This window comes from Archocentrus centrarchus, chromosome 21 (assembly GCF_007364275.1).
Source record: "Archocentrus centrarchus isolate MPI-CPG fArcCen1 chromosome 21, fArcCen1, whole genome shotgun sequence".
In the NCBI taxonomy this organism is placed as follows: Eukaryota; Metazoa; Chordata; class Actinopteri; order Cichliformes; family Cichlidae; genus Archocentrus; species Archocentrus centrarchus.
The window spans coordinates 9,252,781-9,264,829 of NC_044366.1; the positions used below are offsets into that span (position 1 = coordinate 9,252,781).

At 40.1% G+C, this 12,049-nt stretch overlaps 1 protein-coding gene across 3 annotated transcripts in view; it reads right to left on the bottom strand.

Moving 5' to 3' along the window:
* Positions 1-12,049, bottom strand: part of pard3bb (par-3 family cell polarity regulator beta b) — a 219,535-nt gene that overhangs the window by 100,226 nt on the left and 107,260 nt on the right. For 2 of the 3 annotated variants that reach the window (XM_030758551.1, XM_030758550.1), the window contains 3 exons: positions 10,300-10,405; positions 9,731-9,867; positions 5,859-5,903 (listed from right to left, as the gene is read on the bottom strand). In XM_030758551.1, the coding sequence (XP_030614411.1) occupies positions 5,859-5,903; positions 9,731-9,867; positions 10,300-10,405 (288 nt within the window). The remainder of the gene's footprint in view (positions 1-5,858; positions 5,904-9,730; positions 9,868-10,299; positions 10,406-12,049) is intronic. The other variant, XM_030758552.1, reaches the window with a different exon arrangement.

Consider the following 12,049-nt stretch of genomic DNA (forward strand, 5'->3'; position numbering starts at 1 on the left):
CTTTGGCCCTCATCCTGAACATTCCAGTGAAAAGCAACCAAACAATTTCAAAACCTGAAATTAACTCTTGATCATGTATTTGCTCATGAAGCAAAGAGGGAACAGACCACACCTGACCATGAAACAGCTTGTCAGGCAACTGGCCGATTACTGTGTATAAAAATGGCTTTAATTCCTACACAGTTTAATGGAATACTTTTGTTATACTTCCTGAATGTCTGTCCAAATACACATGACCTTAATTGTATATATACATTAACACAGTAACACGGCTGTTCAATTTCTAAACGCAAAAAAGGGCACAAGCTAATAAAACAGAGAACGTACACAGACTGACCTCTGAGTCCAAACTCTGTTTGCAAAATATTGGGTAGTAGGATGAACTGAAGTTTTATAAATAGCTTTGTGGTGTTTGGCTGGGTAATCAGGGAATACACAACACACACACACACACACACACACACACACACACACACACACACACACACACACACACACACACACACATGCACAATCACTTATAAAGATATATAGCTAACACACACAAGCCCTCACAAACATTTTTTGCTGTGAGTAGCAGGATTTGTGTCATAAATGTAATTACTGCTGTCCAACTGTAAGATGATAGAATTAAGCTGCTTTTAGAGTGTGTGTGCGCGCGTGTGTATGTGTGTGTGTTTGTGTGTGAGGGGGGGGGGGATCACAAGTAAGACAAGAATATCAAAATGGTTGGAGGGAGAGGAGGAGGAAGGTGGAGGAGGGGTTGGCAGAGAAAAACAAAGTGAAAGGATGCTGCAGAAAAAAAAAAAAATGAAACAAAGACAGCAAGCCTGGGAATGAAAGAGAAAGGATGGGAGTGACAACAGGAGAAAGAGAGAGTAGGAGAGAAAAAAACACAAAAAAATATATAAATAAAAAATTAAAAACAGAGCACAAAGACAGAGAATGCCAAACTATCCCGAGGCTATTTTGTTGGCAGGAAGGCAGTGGGCTACTTTCAAAGTCAAAATTACACTAAGGAGCAGCTTAGCAGCAGGCAGCGGCAACAAAGCCAGCAGACCCAACAACAGCCCCGACTTCTGATGAACCAAAGCCCACTTTGGAAGCTCTAATAAGGAAATGCAGCTCCATTTCTGTGTTCCACTTTTCCATGAAAAAAAAAGGCAACTTCTTCCACTGTCCCATCAGGGGAAGGTCCCTCGTGCCTCAGCTGAGGGTTTATGAAAATCTTTACATCACAGCACAAAAACCACCCAACCCCGGCACTTAATTAAAAATGACATGCTGATCTAAAAGGTTAGGTGCGCAGACTACATAAAGCATTTCTCAGTGCATGTGTGTGCATCTGCTATGAAATAGTCTGGGAAGGAAAGATCATTTGTGTAAGCAACAGTTTCCTGTTTATTATATGTGAGCAATGCGGTTCGCAGATCCCAGCCGATGAAATGAGGCTTTCCTATCCCACAGGGCCCGGTAATAATTGAATGGGCATCAGAAGCCATGCAAACATGTGACATCATCGTCAGTCTCATGTCCCAGTATTTATTTTCAGATTCCCACAGAGCTTAATGCAGATGCAGCTGTACTGAAAAGCAACAGTATAAAAATTAACAGAAAGAAATGATAATGCAAATATGTAGCATGGAGGATTTCCACCAACACCGCCCCATAACCAGATGGTCCCCAGGCCTCACTGCCAACAAAACTTCGTGTGTTGTTTCAACTTTTTTCAGCAAGATAATGACTCCTAGATCTGAAATGCATGTGCACGAGATGTTTACAATAGTGAAGTGATTTTTTTTTTTTTTTTAAATTCATTAAAGCATTTGCCTTGGAAAATTTAGTCAGGGGGCACATATTGTGATAGTTTCTCCCTTCAGTTCACTAAAGGATGTAAATCTTAAGCATTGGCCTCGAGAACACCTCCATCTCTTTGTGCCGTTTCTTTCTCATGCATCATACAACATACAGTACAGCACGTGTCAGATATCATCCTGTAAAGCCTGAAAAGGATGAATGGCTATACCAGCAAGAAGCGACAGCACCGGCCATCTCCTGATTACTGCTTACCTTTATTGACTTACTGGGGGAGATGGAGAGGGGTCAAAGGCCATTCAGCATACAGGGGAGTAACCAACGGTACACACAAAGACAGCGAAGCATCAGAGTTGAGGTTGAGCATAAAGTAGAAGGTAAAATGATGGAAAGGCAGACACTTTTAGTTGAGCTGTTTTCAGTCTTACTTCTTTTTAATAAGAGCTGGTAGGAGCTAATGTGTGGCGGCATCGAGTAGTATCTGCACACATGCACACAGCCACGCTGACACAAGACACAAATTGAGCTGCTGGCCCTGTGACAAATTAATCCATCAATCCACATCAGCCTAACAAGGTGGCTTTCAGGTTAAATCCAAAGCAAAGTCTGGAAGAGCCAGAGAGACTTGGGAAACAATGAAAAACTGAAGGGAAAAAAAAAACAGAAAAAGAGAGGGAGCGAGGGAGATGAAGAGAAGAATGAAGAGACAATCAGAGAGAGGAGGAGACAGAAGGGGATATAGAGAGATGTGGCTCTCTAAAGACGCAAATTGGCAAAGTGCTGTCAGTGTGTGACTGCTGTCAAAGTCAAAGTTCCACTAGGGAGAGATTCAGACAATGGACTGCACCAGTGTCCCTCAGCATCACACTGGCCCCCCGACACACACACTCACACACAGACATTTTCAGAGAGATGTTGTCCGTTCTAAGCTCCTCTGCCTGTTTGCCAGCCTCTAAGCCTGAATGGCGTTGGCAAGACAGTGAGTGAGCGAACGAGTGCGAGAGAGACAGAGAGCTGCTGGTGGGTGGAGGAAGCAAAACTAGACACTACAAAGACATAAAACTACAACAAAGGCATACAAGAAATTTGGCAGTTTAATACATGTTCGTTGCCGGGGGGGTGGGTGGCCTTAGGTGTCCTCACGGGTATACACACACAAGACCTTTTTCCAGCTGCCACTTCTTAAGGAAGCATCTGTGTTAGGGCTCACACATATTCAAGAAACAACTGAGGGTGTTTGTGCACATGGACAGAAATACCAGCAGATTGTAGCGTTTTCCTTAGAAGCTCTTCATGATTCCAGTGGTTGTTTATTCCTCACAATTATCTTTCACATGAAAATATCGCTCATGCGCTGATCCGGGGAAGGCACACAAACACATACGCAGCTCTAGGCTGTCTTCATCACCCTAGGCTCAACACAGTGAAAGGAGCACAGCTGCAACCGTTTATGTCCTGTCAGCAGTTTCCCTGCATGTGTGTTTGACTGTATTGTCCTATTTAGAGTGGTTAAGGGAAAGAATCAGCTTGCATTACTGAATGATACAGGCTAATACTGTGCGTTCTGATCATCTGTAGTGCATATACTCAATAATGACTTAAATGGTCTTCATGGAATTTACTTTGGGGCATCTCTTCCGTCTCTTTAACTGCGCCGCATTTCCTCTTCCACAACTGATTTGATTTATTACCGGAATGACAGAGCTCCTATTTCTCGATGCCACCACAAAGACGTCAAACACGTCTGACCACAAACCCAGACACAATTTGTCAGAATGCAAAACTTAGGGGGGGGGGGGGGGGGGTATATTTATTGCAAGTATTTTGAAAAATATACTGAAGTGAGTGTGGTCATCTGCAGCCTCCACACGTGGGATATTAATTTAGTCACAAAGACACATATGCCCTCACTTTTAAGGGAAGGTTTTCCATACATGCACACACACACACACACACACACACACACATTCTGTAATATGGTCTCCTATTTCCATCACTTTGCATCTCGAATTCAGCAGGACTATAATATAATATGAAGTTCACATTTTCCACAGGATGATGGAGACTTTCCATTACCATAATATTACCATAATGGTAAAAGTTTTCTGTGTGTGTGTGTGTATGCGAGCGAACTTGTGATGTAGTTGTCCAGAGGTTTCTTGGGGTGTGGAGGGAAAGACCATTGCTGGAAATGTAAACAACATTCCCAGAAGTCATTGTCTTTAAACTGCTCATTTCCCAGGACCCCACCCCATCTCACCCCACGAAGTCCATGCAGCTGTCTGACACCCGAACGCAGGGCGGCTCAAAGCATTTCGGTTATAAAAAATACATTAAAGCAAAGGAAAGTGGGTTGGAGACAAACTGTCATGCTTGCCAGGCACACATGCTCTTTAACAGCTTTCTGGGCTATGCGGCCTTATAACAACAAGAGACACGTTGACAGGCAACAGGTACAAGGCTTTCCTAAACTGGCTTTAGTAAAATAGTCTGGAAATCAACCACAGGGGTAAAAACAAATAAAGGCCCCTATTGTTTTCACTGGACATTCAACAGCCTGAAACCATGCTTAGACATATGACATTTCAGATATAACTACAAAATCCAGGAGTCTTTAGTGATAACAGATTCAACAAAAAAGAAACTGACTCGATCATGTCATCTGTCTCTGTGCAAGATTTCAATCAACAGAAACCGAGCTCGAGGACAGCGTAAACATCATTAACCCCTTTTTGCTGTGAAGTGTGTATTTTGTGGGAATTTACAAACTGGCTGCAGCCTGCAGTTGCAGCAGAGTAAAGGAGACCAAAGTGAAGAAAACACAGATTTACCAAGGACAAACAAGTAAATCTGGCTCTGCTTTGTTGTATTGTTAAACCCTGAATTACATTCTGTCAGTGAGATAAAATGGATTCTGCCAGCACCAGAATATAAACAAATCCATTAACAGCGAGACTTGAATTTTCCCACCTGGTAACGGTTCATAATTGTCAACATTGTTAATAAAAGTTGACACAAACATAAATCTGCTGATAATTTAAACACTGCTTTGGAAGTTTTAGACTTGTGTAACCAGTCCATGACCCGCATTTCTGTTTTATTTCTTTTGCGCCACACTTTTGCATTTTTAAAAACATTCAATCAGTCCAGAACACCACATTTTACCACTGTCACAAGCTCTGACTCTTATAGGCTGTTTTCTGGACCCCAGAATTATTTCAGCTCCAAACCAAAGATGAGAAATGGAAAAGGGAAAAATGTTTCCCACAACTTTTCGCCAGTATGATGGAAAGAGTACGAGAAAAGGCATTTTTATTTTATTAAGATTTAAATCTCATAAAATCATTGTTAAAACTGACTTTCCGCTGCTTGTCTTTTAAGTTCTTTCTATCATCTTCAGAACTGTTATGGACCTAACAAAGTAAAGTCTGTACCACCACGGATAAAATGGAACATGGCAGAAAGTGGAAAAGGGCTGGACTGACTGACAAAAATAAAGTGCAAAGCAGCAAAGCAGACTCACACGAGTGGAATGAAGAGTGCTCTTAATGCTGAAGAGGCTACAAATGTAATGCGGGAGACTTCAAGGCAAAGAGAAAGAGAAAAGTTTGAGATCAAACTTTTAAAAACACGTGTTTGTAGGGTACTGTCGTAAAAGCTTTTGAAGCATCGGCCATCTCCGCCTGCCCGCACTTCAGCTTTCCTTTTAGACGACTGTGTCCTCCTCTTATTCTATATCCTTCACTCTTAGACTTAAGAACAATCTTGTCTATAAGCCTGTCTTTAAGGTGAGGCCTTACTCTTCTGTCTCTGTTCTTCTGCAAATTTTACTTCCATTTGTACCTTGAGCCTCTCCAGAAAAACCTACTTAACTTGTACAAAGGAGGACGATGGTTCAGAGACAGCTGCAAAGTATATACTGAGTTTATACCAACCTTTGGACACTTCTTATTTATTGTGACATTAAGCACTGAATGTTTCAGTTTCTCTTTGCGTACATGTATGACACTGATCATGCAGAACTGTTTGGGTGTTTTGCTCACCTGCAGAGTTTCCAGCCAATGATCCAACATTGTTCTCATCTGCCACTGAAACACAAAGACCTGGTGTTAATATACATACATGCATATGCTGAAACGCTTCATGTTGCTTCTCTGATTGCACTATTCCCTTGATGACTACGTTTTGTGTGTCTCCTGTCTTGCCAAATGTTCCATGAATTTTAACTACTGCATAGACACCTCTAGAAAACTTAATGCCTCTTTTCACTTTTATTGTATTTCTATTTTCTGACTTCATCTTTGCTTGTCCTGCTCTCACCATCACTCTTTAACCCACTATTATTTTTTTGTCTCATTTTACAAGATGGCAGAATAGCCGTTCTTTTTTCCTGTGATGTTGGGTTGGCTTCACTGCTACTGAAGTCATTTTCCTTCCTCCCTTCACTCTCACTTCATTTGTCATTTCCCCTCCCTTCCCTCCTTCAGTCTCACATCCACTTTCTGTCTTCTTGCTATTGACCCCCATCTACGTATCCCTTCACCTTCTGCCCTTTACCCTCATGTCTCTACTTCAGTGTTTTCTTTTCTCTTTAGTTACACCCATTCCATCCAGCTCCCTGCTCCTCTTTCTTTTCCTCCTTTGATCACCACTCTCATTGTTAATTCTTCTTACACTTTCTACCTCAGCCTCAGTCCTCCTTTTGCTTTTTCTCCCTCCTTTCTGAAGCCAAGAAGGACACGCTGACAAGTAGCACTGCATCAAACAAACACACACAACCACAAAAATGCAGCAGTGGCATGGTTTCTCCAAGCAAATAGTTTTCTAATGAAAACCAAGCCTAAAGTGTGCCACAAAACTGCCTATGTGTGCATCTGACATGATCTGCAGTGAATTACCAGGACTGCTTCAGCAGCTTAACAGTCTGGGGATCACGTGTGTGATGCACACAGCGTTGTGCTACTAGGAAAAAAGTCTCAGAAAGCCACAAATATACACAAAGGGGGGGTGGGGGGCTGTCACCTAATAATCGACTTTGAACTATTGTAATGATTAACTTTGAATTCAAATGCTGCCTCCTAAACTTAGGAACTGATATTCTTTTTAAATTCACAGTGAAAGAAACTGGAAGAAAAACTGAAAGACGAGAATATGTGCAAAAGCCAGCAAAGGTTACGGCAAAGAGAGAGAGAGAGAGAAGAAAAGGTGACAGAAATGGAGAGAGTGAGAGGGACAGCGAGAACTGAGGGAGGATGTTCATAATTTGGAACTAATCTTAAATAATTCTTTGAATTTTTAATTGGACTGGGGTGGAAAATGAAATCAGGACAAATTAAATAAAAATGAAATTATGTAACTGACCCACCAACAAAAAAGATAAAAACTGTGTCTTGGTCTGTCTTTTTTTTTTTTTTTTTTTTTTTTTAACACACAAACACACACAGTAACACAAAAGCATGAACTCATATCCAATGGGAATGTGGTCACTGTTTAAGAAGATTTAAATGGAGTTTTCACTAAAGCACATTTGTGGCACTTATTAATATAACTGCAAGCACAAGTTACATTAAACTATTATTAGAAGCATTTACAAGTTGTGAAAACAATGAAAGTGGCTTCCTACTACTTAAAAAAAACCCCACAAAGTATAATGAACAGCTTGCTGTCCCATTATTGTATAAACTAAAAGGACAGAAGACAAATGTGTTTCCATTAACCACATATTCTTAAAACAATATTCAGAATTTATATACAGAGGCTACAATCGTTGCTTCTGTTGTCAAAGACATCCTGCTTTAGTCTTAAGGTGTCCTGCTACGCTCCGATGCATTCAGCGTTCCTAACAATTGCCTGCGAATTAACACTTAAATCTTGCTGAGCCGTTGCTGAGTTCATAGCTGGTGAAGCAGCCGTAAACTATCCAAAACTGCCTGATTTTGAAATATTGCTTTAATTAAATTGTGCCAAGCTGAAAATGCCTCTAATAAATAAAGTTAAAAAAGAATTCTGCTAGAAACTCTCCAACTTTTTTTTTTTTTAAATGTCCCGCTATGATTGCATATAAAGTGAAATAGCCACCATTATGGTGACATTTGTGTGTGTCTGTGCAACTGATAAACCTCCTTTTGAGGTCTGTAAATCAAAACTACACGTGGCAGGAATTCATATTTTGTTACAAAGTCGATATGAAGAGTAACTGCAGGCATGTACATACAGTACTAATGAGCACAATCTGATTTGCATATGGCAATGCAAAAGGCACGTGTGCTGACAGAGACATATTTGCTAATTGATGCTCAAATTAGCAGAGCTGAATAAATTCACTAGGCAATGTGGTTATGGTTAATATTGGGCCATGATTATTAACAGTACTTCAGGAAGCTCATGTATTCGTGGTTGGTGCTATAACAAATTTGGCCTGTTCTGTTCCAGCTTCAATATTTTTCCAAAACCCACAAAGCTCTTCAAATGTTTCAACTGAACTGCTATTATAGAATCTATCACCAAAAAAAAAAAAAAAGTTTTGTGTCCATTTTTCTTCCAGGTCACAATTAATGTCCATCTTATCATCTTCTTCTTCTTCACTCATGTTTGTAATGTCTGAGTAATATGCTCTTCTGAACTTTACAGAGACCCAGGGCATGCTGGGAACAAGAAAAACAACAGAGAGGGATCAAGCAGGATTTCGGGCTAGCCTAGAGGGATAACATTTATCCCAAAAAATGTGAGGTCCCACTACATCACTTCTGAGTATAAGAAAAGCCGAATTTTGCTCCCTTGCCATCAATAAAAGAAAAAAAAACAGGCATTTGTTAATATGATGTTGTTATTATAGCTGCCTGATGGTTTGGCAATGAAAACATGCCATGCCATTCAAGCAATCCGTTATTAAATCCTTATTTGTTTGTCGTGCATTTAATGAAGATCAAGTGTGCAAAAACACAAAGGAGGTGATGTACAGGCATACAGTGCATACCATCAGTCTGTTATTCATGTAGAAAGAGATGTCTGTGCTGTTCAAATACTCTTCTCCTTTGTCTCATTCTCTTTCACACATGCGTGCAAGACACACATGCACGCACACTCATATCTGGAAGCAGAGCTAGCTCAAGGAGGAGGACTGAGGGAAGTGACATTTGAAACAATACGCTTTTGTTGTGCTGCTGCATCCACTGTCACATTACACTGATGTATGCACAAGCACAGGCATAAGTACGCACACAGACACAGTTTTTCTAAAGTTGACTTTTAAACAGTCACTGAAATGTCACCACACCCTCAAATCAGAATATCAGTAATCAGAGAGCAACAGGTGACAAAGATGTGAGATCACAGTGGCTGCAAAAGTTGCCTTACTGACATTTGTTTGCATAAATAAAACTATAATGAAGCTGAATTTAAATCCTCCACATTATCACTTGTTTCCTGCTTTCTGATATGGAAGTTTCATGTATTAACAAGTCAACCACAAAGGTGAAGTTTTATACATGAAGATGTACTGCAGCTTTACATTTCTAGAAGCCAAATCCCATTATTGTGTGGCCAGTGATCTTTGTATGACAAAGATAGTCCATGAAATGCAAAAAGACTACCTCTGCTACTAGACCTACTGCATTGTCTCATAATGTAATATAAACCTTCTTCTGATAAGCACTTTGCCTACGTATAGTATGTAAGTAAGCACACAAGACATACATAAACCTACAGCCAAGAAAATAAAGATAAAAAAAAAATTACTCTGCAAGAGGTCCCCACCTGCACGTGCTGGGGTTGGTGTCAGTCTGCATGTGGCTTTGGAGACCATGCTAGTGGTGCAGCAGTCATGCAGCAGCAGGAATATTTAAATGTTTGTGAGGGTAAGATGCATGCAGCCACCATGCAGAGCACACAAACAAGAAAAAAATAATCTCCCCACCAGTGTGATGCTGGTTCTGAGTCGTACCCAGATCCATGCTCTTTGAGGCTTTGACATGCTGGATCTGCCGCTGGTTCTGGTTCTGGTTCTGGGTCGGAGACTGGGGCTGAGCCGGGCAAGAGATGTGTGAATTTTCCCTAAAACAAATTAAACAGACGTTCACATACAGACAAAACAAGCGTTCATTTGATTTTTTTTTACATTCTCAGTACACTTCTCAAATCTGTATTTGTAGTTTTTCCATCTGAATCAGTTTATTTTGTTTGACCCTCGTGCAGACAACTTTCAAACTCAGTGATACCTGATCATTAGGCTTATAATCGGGGCAGGATTAGTGTGCTAAAAGCTGAGAAATGATGCTACAATTAAGTACTGGAGCATAAATAATGTTTCATTTATCTGTGCATATTTACACGTAACAACTGAAAATAACAAATCTGAATAACAGTTCCCCAAATTTCTTTCTGGTCTTGACAACAAAATATAGATAAAGAGAACTTAGGAAAGATCTTTTGTTTGTTTTGACAGATCCTTTCTTTAAAAGCTTTGTCTGACAGAAGAAGACACACCTTTCCTGGACAAAGGAGTTTTGATTGGAGCTGCTGAAATCAGCATCATGTCCGTACAGTACCCCATCCTCTTCCTCATCCATGTGAGAATAATTTCCATTGGTTACTAGAAAAACAAAGAAATCCATCAATCTGATTTGACAAGAATAGTAATGATATGATGCAGCCTAAAAAAAAAAGACTTAACAGGCATCAGTTTAAATCATATTAATAAATATGTTTGTTTCTAGTGGTGCGACCTGAAAAACATAAACCCAGCGAGTGCAAAGTAAGACAAGAGGATTAAAGGGTGAGGACATTCAAGAGGTTTGCGAATAAGTGAGAAGATGGAGGTCCAATATAGATCTACACATATGGCAGCAACTTGCCAAACAGTTTAACTGGTGATTCTAAATTAACTGTAAGTGATGGACTGACGACCTGTCCAGGGTGTACCCCGCCTCTCACAGGGTCAGCGCTGTGTTTTTGTGTGTTTACACTGAGCGCCCCAGCCTTGAAAAGCAGTTAAGAAAATGGATGGCCAAACTAAATTCTGTTGCTTCAAATATATTTTCCTGCATTGCATACTCCTTAGTACAGCGATTGTTGTTGGTGTCTGTGATCTACAGCTGCAGACTCTCTAAAGGCCTCCAGAAACCAGCACACAATGACTGTAGAGATGGAAAAAAAGGAGAAAGGCAGGGTACGTGAAAGACGAGCAGGCACTCCCACAACAGCAGTGATTAACATAGAAGCTTACATGAAATGAAGGTCAGATGGACAACTCACAAACACTGTGTAGACACAATGTTAGACATATCAAAGTTGAATCATTGGCTATGTTTAAATTGCCCACCTGTTCACCATTGTGTATTAGAAGCCATTGTGTAATCCAGTTTGAAATCTCAACTGTGAATTTCAACCACTATTACAGTACACTACAAAACACACCAGATACACCAGAAAGTAGTGCAAAGAAACTGTAAACTATATCAGCAGACAGAATATCATGCATTATTGTCTGTTTATTGGTATCATTAACATTAATAACGAGGAAACTGCTTAAAAAACTGTTATTTAAATGCATCTGATGTTCATTCACAATTGCTATTAGAATAGAATAGAATGCCTTTATTGTCATTATACAGGATGTACAATGAGAATTTATTGAAGCACAGTATATAACAGTTCAACAAAAGTATGTTGTAAAGAAAGTCATGTCTACACAGATTCGATAAATTTTCCTGTTATAAATGTTGTGCAGAGATATGTCAGTTACAAAGTTTATGTATTCCTAAAATAACAATGTTGTGGCCTTATGGCTGATTTAGACTTCTGCAGTGAATCTTCGTAGAGCCTAAGATGTAACCAACCTAAGCGGCCGACACTGCTGTCAGTATTCATACTCGTGTGTGGTGTTAATTTCCTTGTGGTCATGCCACAGTGTTTCATGCAGTGCCAACCAAGATGGAAACATAAAATCCCCAAATAAATTCCCTCCTGGGTCATTGTTGTGGTCCTTTTTTTTTTTTCCCAGAAGCAAATATATTTATCAAATATGATTATTATTCCCTATTTTAAGGCAATAATAAATATTATCTTACTGAGCCATTCAAAAACTGCAGCAAAAAAGTAGCTGGAAATGCAAAGGAGGAATCCGTGGAACTGAACAGGCCTATGATAATAGTTGTAGGCTGTGTCAATGTGACATGTAATAGCGTTTCCAGGGAGGAGCAGGTCAGGGTACGGCACAGGGTTTTAGAGAGCTTTG